At 37.9% G+C, this 19,302-nt stretch overlaps 2 protein-coding genes across 3 annotated transcripts in view; one reads left to right on the forward strand and one right to left on the reverse strand.

Annotated features, from left to right (window-relative positions):
- The window catches only part of HEPACAM2 (HEPACAM family member 2), a 36,605-nt gene extending 32,803 nt beyond the window's left edge, over positions 1-3,802 (forward strand). For both annotated transcript variants that reach the window (XM_005550213.5, XM_015447743.4), the window contains 2 exons: positions 26-135; positions 3,118-3,802. In XM_005550213.5, coding sequence (XP_005550270.3) covers positions 26-135; positions 3,118-3,121 — 114 coding nt within the window. In that variant the 3' untranslated portion in view covers positions 3,122-3,802. The remainder of the gene's footprint in view (positions 1-25; positions 136-3,117) is intronic.
- The window catches only part of VPS50 (VPS50 subunit of EARP/GARPII complex), a 220,311-nt gene that overhangs the window by 157,448 nt on the left and 43,561 nt on the right, over positions 1-19,302 (reverse strand). The window lies entirely within an intron of this gene.

The raw sequence follows: 19,302 nt of genomic DNA on the forward strand, positions 1-19,302 counted from the left end.
ATTTTTAATGTGCCACATTTTCTAGATCCCAAGCAGATCTGTTCCAGTCTCTGATGGTATATCGGGACAAGATTTGCACAGTACAATATATGAAGTTATTCAGCACATCCCTGCCCAGCAGCAAGACCAGCCAGAGTAAGTATGAATCTGCATTTGATGGTGCTATGGAGAGGCTAAGCATTTAGCTTTTGCTTTCCCCAGAATTGATTAAAAGGCACAGAAGAAAAATACCAAAACAAGAAATTACAGCATCTGTACATTTAAGCATACTTCCCCACCTGAACATAATTTTGAGAAACAAAACAGGCAAGCACACAAGTATCTTCTAGGGCCATGCACTTGGGCCAGTGGACTAGATACAAAACTCTAGAATCAACTTTTTCTTGTGTACATTTCTTTCTCACAATATTTCCCCAAGGAATCCACATCTGGGTATGAAAGGAATATTCATGCCAATTCTGTAGCCATCTTAATGATTACTTAATGATTTTCCAGTGGCTATGGTAGTTTTAGAGCCGTGATGATTTGTCACTAAAAATAGGACCAGTAAAATAAAAGCCTACAGAGGATCCACAGCACAGTCAGCACCAATGCCCATCCTCTTATTCAAAGTAGCCTATTCCCAAGTGAGTGGAACCCATTGAGGACTGGCCTCTCACCCATAGAGGACAAAACCTGTGCTGAGGACAAAGCTGGGAACCTATTTATCCAGTTAAGCTCAAGGCTGTCACTAAGAAGTTTCTCTTTCCTCCCTGCCATGGAGAAATAAAGCCTACAACCTTTTGAAATAATAAGATGAACTCTTTTTTGTGGGCTGTAGCTGCCTGCAGGCATAACTGCCACAGATCATCTTCCATCATTTCTTTGTCATTTATTGACTTTGAAAAGAACATCAATAACCACATACAGAAACTTCCCCTCTGGCAAAAGAAACAGTTCCAGCAAAGTAATTCATGCACACTTCTGGGTAAATACCAAAAATAGCAGCTAGGAGTGAACAAATCCATGGGAAATTATCTTATGGGGAGGAAACCTAGTCCTGGGGGGACTGTGCATCATTTAAGGTCTAAATAAGTGACAACATACTTCAGAGAACCTCATCAGAGAAAATTTACCTAGAGTCACATAAATAAGGAACAGACTCTGATGGAGCTAGAAACTTCTAGTTTGAAAAAAATGTTGTAAAGCATTGCATTATTAATCTAGTAGAACACAAGAGTAGGATATTATTACATGATATTTTAAGAATAAAAACTCTCTAAAATGATACCTAATTCTCTTTACTGTCTATAATAGAAAACTAGGGGAAGTTTGTTTGCTGTTAAATATAAGGCATTGAAAGAATTTTGAGATTATGTCTCCTTTCTAAGATTTAATCTAATTAAAATTTGTATCCTATTTAAATTCATTTGTTTTTCTATATATCCTTTCTTCTAACTATCAATTTTTCACATCAGAATGTAAACAAACCAAATGACAACTTGGGGTTTATCTTTTAAGGTTCTCAAGAACGAAATAAATTTGAAGTCAAAATTGTGAACATGGCAGCTACAATTTCAGAACACAAAATAGTGATTGGGTTGTTTTCCATGTCAAAAAAACTGATTCTCAAAAAAAAAAAAAAAACACCCTTTGAAATTAGATGACTTTTAGACACTAGCAAAATCTTTTGACTTTCTTAAGAACATAAAAGTTTATTTCATAAATAAGATTTGAGAATTGAAAACAAAGCAGAAATGTTCTTTTTCAGGCATTCAAAACTGCTATTCAAAAGGTATTCAAAACTGCTATTAGGACATGCTCCTCCAAAAGGCAGTCACCCTCAAGACCCCAGTTCATGCTACCAGCCCAATCTGAGTGACATCTCCACCTCCCACAGACTCTCTCGTCTCACCTTCTTCTTGTCTTCTCAATCTTTTTTTGTGTGTTTGTTAGTTTATCTGCATACGTCTTTGTCTTCCCGTGGCTCTCTCTTCCTTTACCTTCATCCTTTGAACCCCTCCTTTTCTGAATCTACCCTTCTCTTTTCTTCTCTTTCTCCATAACTGTCTCCCTTATCCGTAATATCCTTCTTAAAAATTTCCTACTCTGTCTTCTAACTTTATCTAAATGGGGAGCCAATATTTTTTAAAGTGTTATTTTATTTGAATTCAGATTTGTGTTACTTACTCTAATTTTTTAAATAAATAAACGAAATGCTTCCTTTTTCCTTATCAGAAACTAGTTTGTACTTATTTTACTTATAATCAATTCACAAACATTTCCAGGACGTTTACTATGTGCTAGAGCAAGACACTAAATAAGACCATTTTTAAAAGATTTTATAGTTTAGTGGGCTGCTGTTTACTTATTTTAACTAAAGATGAGTGATTCTTAGTAAAATAAATAATTCTCAGTAGCATAAATGCCACCTATAGATGCAGAGAGCATTTTTCTTTCCTGATTACCTATGGTTTATTCTCCTCTAGGTCCAATTAAATTCAAAGATCAGCTTCGTGAGTAATGCATTATTATAGGTGGTTGGTGAAACTCTCCCATCTCTTATTCCCAATGTGAACGTGCCAGCTCTGGGGAAAGAATCTTAACTTCACTGCTTTCTTTTATTTGGCAGTCACTTCTGAGCAGGAAAGACAGCCAAATAATTTTATTCTTTGGCTCTTAGACTGTTCTAACAATGTTATTTTCTTTACTTCATGTGTCTATTAACTAATTGGACTGCTGTTTAACAAATTGATAAACTGGTTTGTGTTCATATTCTAGTACTCAGCCCAATTATTTATTTATTGAACTTACGGCTGGATGTATTTCAATATTGTCTATTGACCTCATTAAATGCTCTTGGTAGGGTTTATATTGAACCCAAGACTGATGTTAGTATATTGAAAACAGGACATTCAAGTTAAGTAAACCTTTAGTTTCAAAAGTAAATTACCTACAAAATTTAATAATTGCCTTCTCTTATATTTATTTGTTGATAAATGTAATTTTCTTGAGCTAGCTCCAAATGTTGATCTAACTTGTAGCCCTGGAAAGGAATAAAAGAATTTAAGGTTCTTTTACCTGCAGACCTGAAAAATCTATAGAACTGTTTACATATTTTGTATATCTCTTCACTAGGTGAACTCTCATGGGCTAAACAGCACATTAGAGTGAAATTCTGAAGAAATATTTTAAGGAAAAACAGTGGAAAAGTATATTAATCTGGAATCAGTGAAGAAACCGAGACCAACACATCTTACTCATTACTCCTTTACATGCAGAATAGAGGCATTTATGCAAATTGAACTGCAGGTTTTTCAGCATATACACAATGTCTTGTACAACAGAAAAACATGTTGGGGAAATATTCCTCAGTGGGCAGTCTTTCTCATGCCGATGAGGAGAATGAAAATGACAGGGGTTTCCTCTTTCGTTTTGTACGAAATATCTCTGCAAAGCTCAATTAGTTCCACTCTATACTTCCACTGTCATCAACACTGAGACTATCCTGTCTCACCTACAAATGTGGAAACTTTACATTGTTAGATTTTTCAGCAGACTTTGTTTTATTAAATTTTTATTAGTGTTAGGAATCCTAAATTTATGTTTCAATTTTATTTCCAAATTTCTATCTTGTTATTTGTACAACAAAGTAATAAGGATGGTTGTTACAAAAACAAAACTATGCTTTCTCTTTTTTTTCAATCACCAGTAGTATTTTTGAGAAGATTTGTACACAGTTAAGGAAACGACTATTAAAGTCTTATTTTTATTTTTTTCAAGGAAGGATGGATTCAAATAAATTATTCTGTTTTTGCTTTTATGTGGTCTTAATTCTTTGTCTTATAGAGTAAAAATATTATACAAAAATCAAATTGTAGATATTGGTTTTTTTAATCCTTACTTCCCAATGTGCAATCAAGTCTAGATTATAGGGAATTATAAAAATAAACATCTTGCTCTCTAATGGCCTATCATTTTAAATAGAAGAAAAGAAGTCCTAAAAATAGAATTTGTTTTTTAAAAGTTTTAAGCAAGCCCCTGTGGGTACATTGCCCCTCCTGCATTTTCATAGAAGCACATGCTGAAAAGAAAATTAAGACTTTAGTCCCATGACTCCTTTCTGGTCCTCTCTCTCTACTACCCTTATATATTGTTCTGTTGGAAAAGTCCATCAGTTCTACCACAACTATTGTCTACATTTAGTAAAAAAAAACAAAAAACAAAACAAAACAAAACAAAAAAACTACTATATCTGATTAGAAAAGAAATTCATGCCCCTTGTAAAACTATATGTATACTTGGAAATGCAGAAGACTCACCATAAAACAATTAAAATCACTTGTATTCTTACTCCTCTGTTAGCATTTCCCCCAAGATTAGTTATGTACATATTCATTCATGCTCCTTCCAATTCCAGAAAAGATTCATGGTAACTCAATAAATGCATAAAATCACAACATAAAATATGCCCAAAAAGTAAAGTTGATAAGGAAAACAGGATGAAGGAACAATGAGAGGCAAAGCAAAAGCAGTAAGAGATTAAGAACCAGTGTGATGAGGTCCCCTTCATCTGTGAGTATTGTTTCCCACGACCAAGATTATGTGCCATATACAAGTATATATCTAAAGAGGGATTTCTAAGCTGAATGCAATTTGTAAGTAGCAGAGCCAAAAAAAGGTTGCAATCCTATTGCAGGGCCAGAAGAAAGTAAGTCAGCCATCCACTGCAGCTCCATCCATCTCTCCCTTTCTTTCTCAGTCTTGTGCCCCCGCTCCTTCCTTGGGGGTGTTCTCTTTGCTGATGCATCTCTTATTTGGAGGCCAGACACTAACTACAATGAACTGCAGCTATGTCTCTGTCTTCCCCTTCCTAAACCCAATTCTGAAACACTTTAATCCACAGACAATCTTCAACAGCCCTTTCTGAAAAGATAATAGTACATTCACACGATTCACAAATCAAAACTCTATTTAGAAAAAAACAAAACAAAACCATGCACTGAGATAACTGTGTTTGTTAGTTTTGGGGTTTGGTTTGGCTATTTTGTGTATACCTCCAGAGTTTCTCGCCACAAACCAAGGAAAATACAAACATATATTCTTATTTTTTCAAACTCACTTTTCAATTACTTGTAATTCCTCTCATTTCTCTCTCTCTCTCTCACACACAAAAATACACGGACTCCCTTAGCGCATGGTTCCACTCAAAGTGGCAAGGAATTGCTGAAAGCAGAAATGTGAAAGGATCTAGAATCCAATTAACTTTTGCTGTCATTGGTGTGTAACACCGGATGACTCACTGCTTTTTTAGTAAATGAGGATGAAAGTTTCATAAATTAATCAAGGTTTCCAAGGGAAGTGATGAACCAAAACCCAGATGTTCACCTAATTAACAAATTAATCTTTAAAAGCCAGCCTAAAGTTCTTTCCTCATTACTAAACAGAATCGTAGCTAGTGTTAGTTTTTAACTTTATATTACCACTTCTAACTTGGAATAGAATCAAATTCCTGATGCTTATTATTTTTAAAGAGTATATTCTACTGATAGACTTTTATACAAAAAATTAAAATACCTACTACTAAAATATAGTTTTCCTTGGTTTTCTGACGTGTCCTTCCATCTTAATAAAACAATTTCAGTTAAACTGCAATATAGTCTCAGACATCAAGGTTCATATGATCCTTCAGTTCCACTAGAGCATATACATGAAAAAGTGTTCTTAAAAAAATAAAAATTGAGTGATAACACATTACTTAGCATATAGGTGGCTATTTCCCTATATTTTACTTAAAATTTATTTTTTAAAAGTTATTTTCTTCTTCTTCCTTGCTATATATAACCATGTATATTCCTATATCATTCTTACATAGTCCGCTAAAGTTCGTGTTCAAATATACATTAATATAGATGTTTTAGTTTCACAAAGAAATAGGAAAGCAAAACTATCTTCCTCATCGACACAGAAATCAGACACAGCATTTGGATTTAACAGTGTTACTTTCCTTCTTTCTCATCTCCTAGATACACTGTTTATTGTGATTACCATATTAAGCTTGAAGTTTATTCAACTTTCACATCCATGACTTATTTTGATCTTCACAAGAACCCTGTGAGCTAGAACCAGTATACCCACTTTACAGATGGAGAAACCAAAACTCTGGGAGTTGAACGACTTTCCTAAAGTCACCAAACCAACGAATGGCAGAGCTGATTTCCGAACTACATCTCTGGCTCCAAGTCCAAGGTCTATTCCAATGCACCAATGATTTCTCTGGGCATGGCACCCTGGAATGGAGCAAACACAAATGTGTCTTGTCAGCCTTACCTTGGGAACTTCATTAGTTTCAAGTATTATTGAGCTCCCAGCAGAGTTTATTTACTTGTTTGTTGATTCTTGGCCAAGAATTTTCTCATTTGTATATGCTCCTAGGGAAGATGACAACTCAATTGCTTGCCATCAATAGGGCATAAACTGGGAGAATGTTTTCACACCTGTGAAAATCCCCAGCAGAATCCCACCTTAGGTTTATGACAGAAGCTCTCTGAGCCTCTGAGTCTTTGGAGATCAATCAATGAGTCTCATCGCATTCATCCCAGCACACACACTTTAGAACACAGACAATGCACAGTTTTTTTAAATTGTACTGAGCTGAATTGCCTGCCTTCTTTGTATTTAATAAAGACATCATCTATAGAAGGCAAATACATTACTGTATTTTCAATAACCAAGTTTCTTTGAATTTGTCTCCCAGAAGCACTTAAATTTAACTTTGGGAGCTATTTTTCCTTGCAGTTCACTGAGACTCTACCAAAATGTTTTGTCCTTCAGAAACCAGAGAGTCACAGAGTAGGATTATATAAAATTTGATTCTCATTATGTGTAAAATAATTCATATTTTCTGATTCACAGTTCACAGATAACTAGACATTTTACAGAGGAGGAAACTGACTCAGACTTTCAGGCCCTTGGTTTCCCCATCAAAACATGAAGAGGCTGAAATAGGCAACCTCCAAATCTGCTTTGATTTTCCCAAAAGTGACATTCTCCAAGCAGGTCAGGTCCTCTGCAATTCTCTCATTACACCTGTATTGAAACCCTTACCATGCTACTATAATTATACTGTGAACCAAGCATGTAAAGAGCTAATTATAACACTGTGTTCTAAATGCAATAGTAGAAGTGTGTAAAAATGCAGAGACACCACAGAAGAAGGAGTGATTAATTCCTTTTGGCAGCATCCGATAAGCATTCTTACAGCATATTGGGTTTTGGTGGGTGAAAGGAACACACCAACTTTAGAGGAAAGGGCATTCCAGGAGCTAACAGTGAGTAAGATTTGTAATATATGAGGAATGAGTATGACAATTATAGTCATGCAAAACAAAAAACGTGAATGACCCAAGAGGGTATACTTAGTAAAATTATAAAACATGCCCAGTCCTTGAGAAATTGAAATCTCATTAGAAATTTCTGTTATGTTTAATAAACTCTTGTTAACTATATTTCATGTGCCATAAGATAGAGAATAAATAAATATAACTCAGTCTTTATCTTCTAAGAGCTTGCAGTCTTGTCAAAGAAGGAGATACAATAAATTTAATAATAATACTAGTAGATACTAAATGCAACATGGTACACCATTAAGAAAGAAGAACAAAAAGCATACTATGGAAGCTTAGATGAGGGCATCAAATTGAGTCTAGGGTATTCAAAGAAGGCTTCCAGGAAGAAGCTGAGCTGAATCTCAAAGGACGAGAAGGAGTTAGCCAAGTGAAGAAATGTGAGGAAAGCATTTCAGGCAGAGATAACTGCTTGGGCAAAGGCATAGAGGCAAGAAACAGCCTGGTCTATGTGAAGAACTGTAAGCAGTGCAGTAATAATGAGAGAATAAGACAGGGAATGGTCAAGGCAAGTACTGATGAGAGAAGAAGCTAGTATACTGAACTTCCCCATTACACTCATCACGAGGGTGATCATTTGCTTAGTGTCTATCTTCCTCACTACACTGTAAGCTCCCAAAGTCAGGGAAGGCAGGGAATAACATCTGCCTATATTCCCAATGATTATCATATCTCAGCAATCAAGAAATATTTGAGGATAAAATGAATGAATAAGAGTACATGGACAAAGGTCAGATCATGCATGAACCTGACTGTTCAGTTAAGAAACTTGGATTTATTCTCTAAGTAATGAGACATCAGAGCAGGTGAGCAATCACATCAGATTTCTGTTTCAAATAGATCACTCTACATAAACTTGGAAATGGATTTTATAGGATGAAGCTGAGACTAGACAAATAATTAGGGAAGATATTACTATAATCAAGATGAGGATGTAGCGCTGGATGGACTATAGAGTGGAAGTCTTAGAGATAAAACTTGTAGAGACCCAGTTATTGGATATGGGACATCAAATACAGGTAAGAGTCATAAAGAAAACTTGTGTTTCTGTCTTGAGAGCTTGATGATGCCATCATACAAGATGGGAAGTGCTTGTGAAACAATAGGTTTAAAAGGGGGGAAGTGATGAGTTCAGAACTAGGTAAGGTTAGGATTAGTTTAGGATTACAAATAGAAATGTCTGATAGACAGTTGTATATCCAAGAGGGACATTCAGGGAGAGGTCTGGGTTTAACAAATAAATTTGGACCACATATCACAATGCCTTTGACAGAGAATAACAAAAAACTCAGATTAAAAGGACTGAATGAATAATTTATTGTCTCAAATGACAGAAGTTCAAAGGTCAGGTAAATTCCCAGGATTGGTTAATTTAATGACTCAACAATGTCATCAAGAACACAAGTTCTTTTTCATCTTCTACTCTTCTCTCATGGTTACAGGATGGATGTAGCAATTCCAGAAGTGATATAAACATGCCGCACCATCCAGAAAATGGAAAAAGCCACTTCGTGTGCTACTTCTTTGGGTGTGAGGAAAACTTTCCCAGAAGCCTCTACTAGAATTCCAGTAGTGTTTCCTTGACCATACATGCTACATGCCCTTCCCTAAAGGAATTATTGGCAAGAGGAGTGGGATTACCTTGATTGAAATAATACTCAGAATTTACTTCCCTGGATATGGTAGGGAAGACAACACCTTCTGAAGCATGTGAGTGGTTGGAAAAACAATGAATATCTGATTAAAATTGAATTTTGTATGGAATGAGGAACAGGTGGAAGTGGACGTCAGAAGTGAGATAGAAAGCAAATAAAGGGGGAAATGCCCTTGGAAACACCAACTTCAGGAGATGCCATCACCATTATGGAGATGCCAGGGAAGGTTAAGAAACAGCAGTTAAAGAAGCTAAAGGTGAACTTGGAAATAAACTTTAAAGAGAAAAATTGAATATGAATTTTATTGTTGTATGTCCATAAATGTCTTTTTTTTAAATTTATTTATTATGATTATACTTTAAGTTGTAGGGTACATGTGCATAACGTGCAGGTTTGTTACATATGTATACTTCTGCCATGTTGGTGTGCTGCACCCATCAACTTGTCATTTACATCAGGTATAACTCCCAATGCAATCCCTCCCCCCTCCCCCCTCCCCATGACAGGCCCCTGTGTGAGATGTTCCCCTTCCTGAGTCCAAGTGATCTCATTGTTCAGTTCCCACCTATGAGTGAGAACATGCGGTGTTTGGTTTTCTGTTCTTGTGATAGATTGCTAAGAATGATGGTTTCCAGCTGCATCCATGTCCCTACAAAGGACACAAACTCATCCTTTTTGATGGCTGCATAGTATTCCATGGTGTATATGTGCCACATTTTCTTAATCCAATCTGTCACTGATGGACACTTGGGTTGATTCCAAGTCTTTGCTATTGTGAATAGTGCTGCAATAAACATACGAGTGCATGTGTCTTTATAGCAGCATAATTTATAATCCTTTGGGTATATACCCAGTAATGGGGTGGCTGGGTCATATGGTACATCTAGTTCTAGATCCTTGAGGAATCGCCATACTGTTTTCCATAATGGTTGAACTAGTTTACAATCCCACCAACAGTGTAAAAGTGTTCCTATTTCTCCACATCCTCTCCAGCACCTGTTGTTTCCTGACTTTTTAATGATCGCCATTCTAACTGGTGTGAGATGGTATCTCATTGTGGTTTTGATTTGCATTTCTCTGATGGCCAGTGATGATGAGCATTTTTTCATGTGTCTGTTGGCTGTATGAATGTCTTCTTTTGAGAAATGTCTGTTCATATCCTTTGCCCACTTTTGGATGGGATTGTTTGGTTTTTTCTTGTAAATTTGTTTGAGTTCTTTGTAGGTTCTGGATATTAGCCCTTTGTCAGATGAGTAGATTGCAAAAATTTTCTCCCATTCTGTAGGTTGCCTGTTCACTCTGATGGTAGTTTCTTTTGCTGTGCAGAAGCTCTTTAGTTTAATTAGATCCCATTTGTCAATTTTGGCTTTTGCTGCCGTTGCTTTTGGTGTTTTAGACATGAAGTCTTTGCCCATGCCTATGTCCTGAATGGTACTACCTAGGTTTTCCTCTAGGATTTTTATGGTATTAGGTCTAACATTTAAGTCTCTAATCCATCTTGAATTAATTTTCGTATAAGGAGTAAGGAATGGATCCAGTTTCAGCTTTCTACTTATGGCTAGCCAATTTTCCCAGCACCATTTATTAAATAGGGAATCCTTTCCCCATTTCTTGTTTCTCTCAGGTTTGTCAAAGATCAGATGGCTGTAGATGTGTGGTATTATTTCTGAGGACTCTGTTCTGTTCCATTGGTGTATATCTCTGTTTTGGTACCAGTACCATGCTGTTTTGGTTACTGTAGCCTTGTAGTATAGTTTGAAGTCAGGTAGCGTGATGTCTCCAGCTTTGTTCTTTTGACTTAGGATTGTCTTGGAGATGCAGGCTCTTTTTTGGTTCCATATGAACTTTAAAGCAGTTTTTTCCAATTCTGTGAAGAAACTCATTGGTAGCTTGATGGGGATGGCATTGAATCTATAAATAACCTTGGGCAGTATGGCCATTTTCACAATATTGATTCTTCCTATCCATGAGCATGGTATGTTCTTCCATTTGTTTCTGTCCTCTTTTATTTCACTGAGCAGTGGTTTGTAGTTCTCCTTGAAGAGGTCCTTTACATCCCTTGTAAGTTGGATTCCTAGGTATTTGATTCTCTTTGAAGCAATTGTGAATGGAAGTTCATTCCTGATTTGGCTCTCTGTTTGTCTGTTACTGGTGTATAAGAATGCTTGTGATTTTTGCACATTAATTTTGTATCCTGAGACTTTGCTGAAGTTTCTTATCAGCTTAAGGAGATTTTGGGCTGAGACAATGGCGTTTTCTAAATATACAATCATGTCATCTGCAAACAGGGACAGTTTGACTTCTTCTTTTCCTAACTGAATCCCCTTGATTTCTTTCTCTTGCCTTATTGCCCTAGCCAGAACTTCCAACACTATGTTGAATAGGAGTGGTGAGAGAGGGCATCCCTGTCTTGTGCCAGTTTTCAAAGGGAATTTTTCCAGTTTTTGCCCATTCAGTATGATATTGGCTGTGGGTTTGTCATAAATAGCTCTTATTATTTTGAGGTACGTTCCATCAATACCGAATTTATTGAGCGTTTTTAGCATGAAGGGCTGTTGAATTTTGTCAAAAGCCTTTTCTGCATCTATTGAGATAATCATGTGGTTCTTGTCTTTGGTTCTGTTTATATGCTGGATTATGTTTATTGATTTGCGAATGTTGAACCAGCCTTGCATCCCAGGGATGAAGCCCACTTGATCATGGTGGATAAGCTTTTTGATGTGTTGCTGAATCCGGTTTGCCAGTATTTTATTGAGGATTTTTGCATCGATGTTCATCAGGGATATTGGTCTAAAATTCTCTTTTTTTGTTGTGTCTCTGCCAGGCTTTGGTATCAGGATGATGTTGGCCTCATAAAATGAGTTAGGGAGGATTCCCTCTTTTTCTATTGATTGGAATAGTTTCAGAAGGAATGGTACCAACTCCTCCTTGTACCTCTGGTAGAATTCAGCTGTGAATCCATCTGGTCCTGGACTTTTTTTGGTTGGTAGGCTATTAATTATTGCCTCAATTTCAGAGCCTGTTATTGGTCTATTCAGGGATTCAACTTCTTCCTGGTTTAGTCTTGGAAGAGTGTAAGTGTCCAGGAAATTATCCATTTCTTCTACATTTTCCAGTTTATTTGTGTAGAGGTGTTTATAGTATTCTCTGATGGTAGTTTGTATTTCTGTGGGGTCAGTAGTGATATCCCCTTTATCATTTTTTATTGTGTCTATTTGATGCTTCTCTCTTTTCTTCTTTATTAGTCTTTCTAGCGGTCTGTCAATTTGTTGATCTTTTCAAAAAACCAACTCCTGGATTCATTGATTTTTTGGAGAGTTTTTTGTGTCTCTATCTCCTTCAGTTCTGCTCTGATCTTAGTTATTTCTCGCCTTCTGCTAGCTTTCGAATGTGTTTGCTCTTGCTTCTCTAGTTCTTTTAATTGCGATGTTAGAGTGTCAATTTTAGATCTTTCCTGCTTTCTCTTGTGGGCATTTAGTGCTATAAATTTCCCTCTACACACTGCTTTAAATGTGTCCCAGAGATTCTGGTATGTTGTATCTTTGTTCTCATTGGTTTCAAAGAACATCTTTATTTCTGCCTTCATTTCGTTATGTACCCAGTAGTCATTCAGGAGCAGGTTGTTCAGTTTCCATGTAGTTGAGCAGTTTTGATTGAGTTTCTTAGTCCTGAGTTGTAGTTTGATTGCACTGTGGTCTGAGAGACAGTTTGTTATAATTTCTATTCTTGTACATTTGCTGAGGAGTGCTTTACTTCCAATTACGTGGTCGATTTTGGAGTAAGTACGATGTGGTGCTGAGAAGAATGTATATTCTGTTGATTTGGGGTGGAGAGTTCTATAGATGTCTATTAGGTCTGCTTGCTGCAGAGATGAGTTCAATTCCTGGATATCCTTGTTAACTTTCTGTCTCGTTGATCTGTCTAATGTTGACAGTGGAGTGTTGAAGTCTCCCATTATTATTGTATGGGAGTCTAAGTCTCTTTGTAAGTCTCTAAGGACTTGCTTTATGAATCTGGGTGCTCCTGTATTGGGTGCATATATATTTAGGATAGTTAGCTCTTCCTGTTGAATTGATCCCTTTACCATTATGTAATGGCCTTCTTTGTCTCTTTTGATCTTTGATGGTTTAAAGTCTGTTTTATCAGAGACTAGTATTGCAACCCCCGTTTTTTTTGTTCTCCATTTGCTTGGTAAATCTTCCTCCATCCCTTTATTTTGAGCCTATGTATGTCTCTGCGTGTGAGATGGGTCTCCTGAATACAGCAGACTGATGGGTCTTGACTCTTTATCCAGTTTGTCAGTCTGTGTCTTTTAATTGGAGCATTTAGTCCATTTACATTTAAGGTTAAGATTGTTATGTGTGAACTTGATCCTGCCATTATGATATTAACTGGTTATTTTGCTCGTTAGTTGATGCAGTTTCTTCCTAGCCTCGATGGTCTTCACATTTTGGCATGTTTTTGCAATGGCTGGTACCGGTTGTTCCTTTCCATGTTGAGTGCTTTCTTCAGTGTCTCTTGTAAGGCAGGCCTAGTGGTGACAAAATCTCTAAGCATTTGCTTATCTGTAAAGGATTTTATTTCTCCTTCACTTATGAAACTTAGTTTGGCTAGATATGAAATTCTGGGTTGAAAATTCTTTTCTTTAAGAATGTTGAATATTGGCCCCCACTCTCTTCTGGCTTGGAGAGTTTCTGCCAAGAGATCTGCTGTTAGTCTGATGGGCTTCCCTTTGTGGGTAACCCGACCTTTCTCTCTGGCTGCCCTTAAGATTTTTTCCTTCATTTCAACTTTGGTGAATCTGGCAATTATGTGTCTTGGAGTTGCTCTTCTCGAGGGGTATCTTTGTGGCGTTCTCTGTATTTCCTGGATTTGAATGTTGGCCTGCCCTACTAGGTTGGGGAAGTTCTCCTGGATGATATCCTGAAGAGTGTTTTCCAACTTGCTTCCATTTTCCCCCTCACTTTCAGGCACCCCAATCAGACGTAGATTTGGTCTTTTTACATAATCCCATACTTCTTGCAGGCTTTGTTCATTTCTTTTTCTTCTTTTTTCTTTTGGTTTCTCTTCTCGCTTCATTTCATTCATTTGATCCTCAATCGCAGATACTCTTTCTTCCAGTTGATCGAGTCGGTTACTGAAGCTTGTGCATTTGTCATGTATTTCTCGTGTCATGGTTTTCATCTCTTTCATTTCGTTTATGACCTTCTCTGCATTAATTACTCTAGCCATCAATTCTTCCACTTTTTTTTCAAGATTTTTAGTTTCTTTGCGCTGGGTACGTAATTCCTCCTTTAGCTCTGAGAAATTTGATGGACTGAAGCCTTCTTCTCTCATCTCGTCAAAGTCATTCTCCGTCCAGCTTTGATCCGTTGCTGGCGATGAGCTGCGCTCCTTTCCCAGGGGAGATGCGCTCTTATTTTTTGAATTTCCAGCTTTTCTGCCCTGCTTTTTCCCCATCTTTGTGGTTTTATCTGCCTCTGGTCTTTGATGATGGTGATGTACTGATGGGGTTTTGGTGTAGGTGTCCTTCCTGTTTGATAGTTTTCCTTTTAACAGTCAGGACCCTCAGCTGTAGGTCTGTTGGAGACTGCTTGAGGTCCACTCCAGACCCTGTTTGCCTGGGTATCAGCAGCAGAGGCTGCAGAAGATAGAATATTGCTGAACAGCGAGTGTACCTGTCTGATTCTTGCTTTGGAAGCTTCCTCTCAGGGGTGTACTCCACCCTGTGAGGTGTGGGGTGTCAGACTGCCCCTAGTGGGGGATGTCTCCCAGTTAGGCTACTCAGGGGTCAGGGACCCACTTGAGCAGGGAGTCTGTCCCTTCTCAGATCTCAACCTCCGTGTTGGGAGATCCACTGCTCTCTTCAAAGCTGTCAGACAGAGTCGTTTGTGTCTGCAGAGGTTTCGGCTGTGTTTGTTATTGCCCTGTCCCCAGAGGTGGAGTCTACAGAGACAGGCAGGTTTCCTTGAGCTGCTGTGAGCTCCACCCAGTTCGAGCTTCCCAGCAGCTTTGTTTACCTACTTAAGCCTCAGCAATGGCGGGCGCCCCTCCCCCAGCCTCGCTGCTGCCTTGCCGGTAGATCACAGACTGCTGTGCTAGCAATGAGGGAGGCTCCGTGGGTGTGGGACCCTCCCGGCCAGGTGTGGGATATGATCTCCTGGTGTGCCTGTTTGCTTAAAGCGCAGTATTGGGGTGGGAGTTACCCGATTTTCCAGGTGTTGTGTGTCTCCGTTCCCCTGGCTAGGAAAAGGGATTCCCTTCCCCCTTGCAGTTCCCAGGTGAGGCAATACCTCGCCCTGCTTCAGCTCTCGCTGGTCGGGCTGCAGCAGCTGACCAGCACCGATCGTCCGGCACTCCCCAGTGAGATGAACCCAGTACCTCAGTTGAAAATGCAGAAATCACGGGTCTTCTGTGTCGCTCGCGCTGGGAGTTGGAGACTGGAGCTGTTCCTATTCGGCCATCTTGCTCCGCCCCCCCCCCCATAAATATCTTTTAAGAAGGGTGGGTGACCCTATATATTCTGGTTCCAGATCAGGAAGATTCTCATGTCTACAATGACCACCTAAAACCATTTTCCTAGACAGTTCTATTTTAGTGAAATTTTATTAGGTTAATTAACATATATTTACTGAAATATTTCAATGAAATTTAATTTTTAACTATATGATTTTGCACATTAAGAAATCTACCAACTGCAAATCCTGATTCTTATTTTCAAACAAGCCCTTAGTCTTAGAGGCTGACCTGCCAGGCAGTCATAATTAGATGTTAATAGATACATACATTTGTTGATTTCCTTTGTGTCTAACAACTTCTGACCTTGACCTAGTTTCTCATGCCATCAAGAAAAATCTCCACTGTTCCAACACACACACTTAAAATACAACTATTTCAAACCTTCTGCTTTCAAAAGTGTCCCAATAGATTATATCAGGACCATACATGGAAAGCTCTCATTTGCCTCCTTGTCCATCTGGAATATTCTTGTTTGCTCTCCAAGGCTAACTGTGCTGATGTCATATCTACTGTGCAGCCTCCCCAGAAGTGCCCAAGATTCTTTCATGATCCTGTAATGCTGCCTACAAAACCCAGCTGGAGCCCTGGACACACATCTACTTTCCCCTATTAGATGGGAAAGATCAAACAATTTAAAATAAATGAGATACCTTTTAGTAACTAGGTTACACAAATAGAAATGATATTAGCAAACTAGGACTGTGTATGTAGTGTTGATGCAGTAGTGTTGAGGTAAAACCAAACACTATTTGTGCCCAGTCCCAGTTGTCTAATCTGTAATGTGAGAGAGAAGGACCAAATAAACTCTAGGATTCCTTTCAGTTTTATGGTCCATGCTTTTATTACTTTACCATAAATATCTATAACTCCTTGGCAGACAGATATTATAAAGTCCAAATCTTTTCACCAAACTGTTGCCTTTGCTTAAATAACTGAACTAATAAGTAGACATAAAAGAAAATTTGTTTCCTCATTTGAGAACTCAGCATGGCATCTCACTTGTGTACTCTTATCATCTTTATGCAGCACCACTTAGTGTAGGCACTATCAAGTAATTACACACAGTGTAATAGTTGCAAATACCTACAATGTCAATAAAATGTCCAAACTTTTTCCAGCAGTGTTTTCAGGTTTTCTTGTTTTCAAATGATCTGTTTAAAGAAAAGGAACAAGAAATCTAAGTACCTATCAGCAGGGGGTGAGTTAAATACTAGTAAAACTAACAGGACATTGTAGCATTAAAAAGAATGAGATAAATCTAAGTAAAATAACACAGAGAAAAGTTCTGCATATCTTATTAACTGAAAAACAATATGTCACAGTCCATTTTTTTGGTATGGTTCACATGTGATATAATCATATGAATCAATACTAATTCTATGTATTTGTGTATATAGAGAAAATATTTAGTAGCAATCTCTGAGAAGAAGAAAGGAATAGTGGGTGCAGAGGCTTAACATTTTTTTCTTTTTTGCTTTACAGATATTTGTACTGCTTCATAGATATTTTTACAATAATAAAATAAAGCACAAAAAACTGCTTAAGGAGAACTTAACATTCTAAATCACACATCTTAATTGAAATTCCATTTGTGCAAAATTGTTCTGTAATTACTCAAGTATGTAGACCATTTATCTCTTCCCTTTCATTTACTCTCATTTTCTTTCTTTCAATTTTTCTTGGCCCTTTCTTCCTGATTTTCCTTTTTTTGTTCTGATTTCATTTCTCCTTGTTGTATTCCATATTTTCCTGCCTTTAATTTCCTTTCTCCTTTCCCCTAAACTGAATCCCTGAAAGGTGAAAATCTGGAAGTGTAAATACGTGATTTTCGTGTTGGGTAGTGACTCTGATCATGGCCCACAGCTCTCCAAATACAGGAATCCGAACTGTGTGGTCTGACCACCTGAGAGGAACTGTGGCCAAGACGGAAGGACATCAAGATTCAGAGACCGACTGTAGAGATTTAAAACAAAATTCTATAACTAAAATCCAGAATTTACTTTTTCATGAAAATGTATAATGATTTGGCTTTAATGCTGTGGCTATTTCACCTGCAGTCCAGCAGGAAAAAGAATGAATCCTAGAATAAAGGGGCCTCCATAACAAAGAGAGGACTGGGCTAATGTTACCATGGCAACTGCCAGGTTAATCAGAACGGTTGGTGAAAGATGTGAAGTATTTGGCGGGTCTTGCTTCTTATGGCTAAAAGTCTATGTGATTGGATTGAATTGAAATTGAATTGAATTGAAACACATTGAATTGGAAAGCAAAAGACTAACCTGAGGCACAGGTTTTTCAAGGATGCACTTAATTTATTGTTGTAATTTGGTGTGCAATATGTGTCAAACTCTGCCAGATGCCTAAAATATATTCTACCTTAGCTTTCAGAATAATGCTATGATGCATTATCCCTACTTTGTAGATGAAGAAACTGATGTTGAGAGACGTTAGGAATCCCCTCCAATGTCATCAACTAATGAGTAAATGTCTGTATCACTCTCTGCTCTCTCCCAGACAACTTCAGCAAGGGCTGCTTTGTGGAATCACACTGGAGGCTTCATGAAGCTGTGTGTTTACATATAAAGTTCCCAGCTAAAGCTTCCAAGCTCTCTGGAGTTAAACGTTGCAGAACATCAGCTATTTCATTTGTTCAGTGTTCAGGTGGCTTCCACTTTGCATAAGAATGCTAGGAAAACAATTCCATTTTTTTCAGAATAATAAGCTAGAATCAAAATGAGTATGTCTCTCTTAATACTTATTTAATGTACATTCATATATATATTTATTTATATGTAGAAACATCTACATACATATTTATGCATTATCAGGCAATGTTTCCATTGCAGTAAGGTCGACTGCAAACTTCTTTTATCTGCAGAGAGAGAAAGATGAGGTGGTATTCTTTACATTTCTAGAACGGGGTACCTATAATTTCACTTCCTATCTCTAATACCTTGCTGCTCCACAGAAGTGAGACCTTTATTTATACAGAAACAAAAAGGCCTAGATCAAGGAGGGGTGTGTGTGCGCGCGTGTGTGTGTGTGTGTGTTGTGGCTCTGAAAGGTTTCTGAAGCAATGGCTACTTGTTTTAACTAAAGTAAACCGTTTTTTGTTTTGTTTTGTTTTTTGGTTTCTTTCTTTTTTTTTTTTTTTTTTTTTTTTGACAGAGTCTTGCTCTGTCGCCCAGGCTGGAGTGCAGTGGGGCGATCTCGGCTTACTTCAAGCTCCGCCTCCCGGGTTTACGCTATTCTTCTGCCTCAGCCTCCCGAGTAGCTGGGACTACAGGTGCCCGCCACCACGCCCGGCTAATTTTTTGTACTTTTAGTAGAGACGGGGTTTCATCGTGTTAGCCAGGATGGTCTCGATCTCCTGACCTCGTGATCCGCCCACCTCGGCCTCCCGAGGTGCTGGGATTACAGGCTTGAGCCACCGTGCCCGACCAGTAAACCGGTTTTAACAGGTAGATTCAATTCTCATGTCCTCTGCATCTAATGCATTTTTATTGTAAGTGGCAAGCTGTAAACATTAGCATTTTAAATCTATCTTTGAAAAGGCACAAACATGAATGCTCCCCTTTCTTCCCTCCCTTTCCTGTCTCTCAGCCATAAATAGATAATAACTGAACACATCTTCTACTGTCATCTCTGAAGGAGGTTACAGAGCGAAAGCTAAGACAAGACAGGTAGTTCTTAATCTAAGTTACATCTACACCAGCAGGGGCCATTTGGTCTTCCAAGAAAAG

Source organism: Macaca fascicularis, chromosome 3 (genome assembly GCF_037993035.2).
Source record: "Macaca fascicularis isolate 582-1 chromosome 3, T2T-MFA8v1.1".
Classification (NCBI taxonomy): Eukaryota; Metazoa; Chordata; class Mammalia; order Primates; family Cercopithecidae; genus Macaca; species Macaca fascicularis.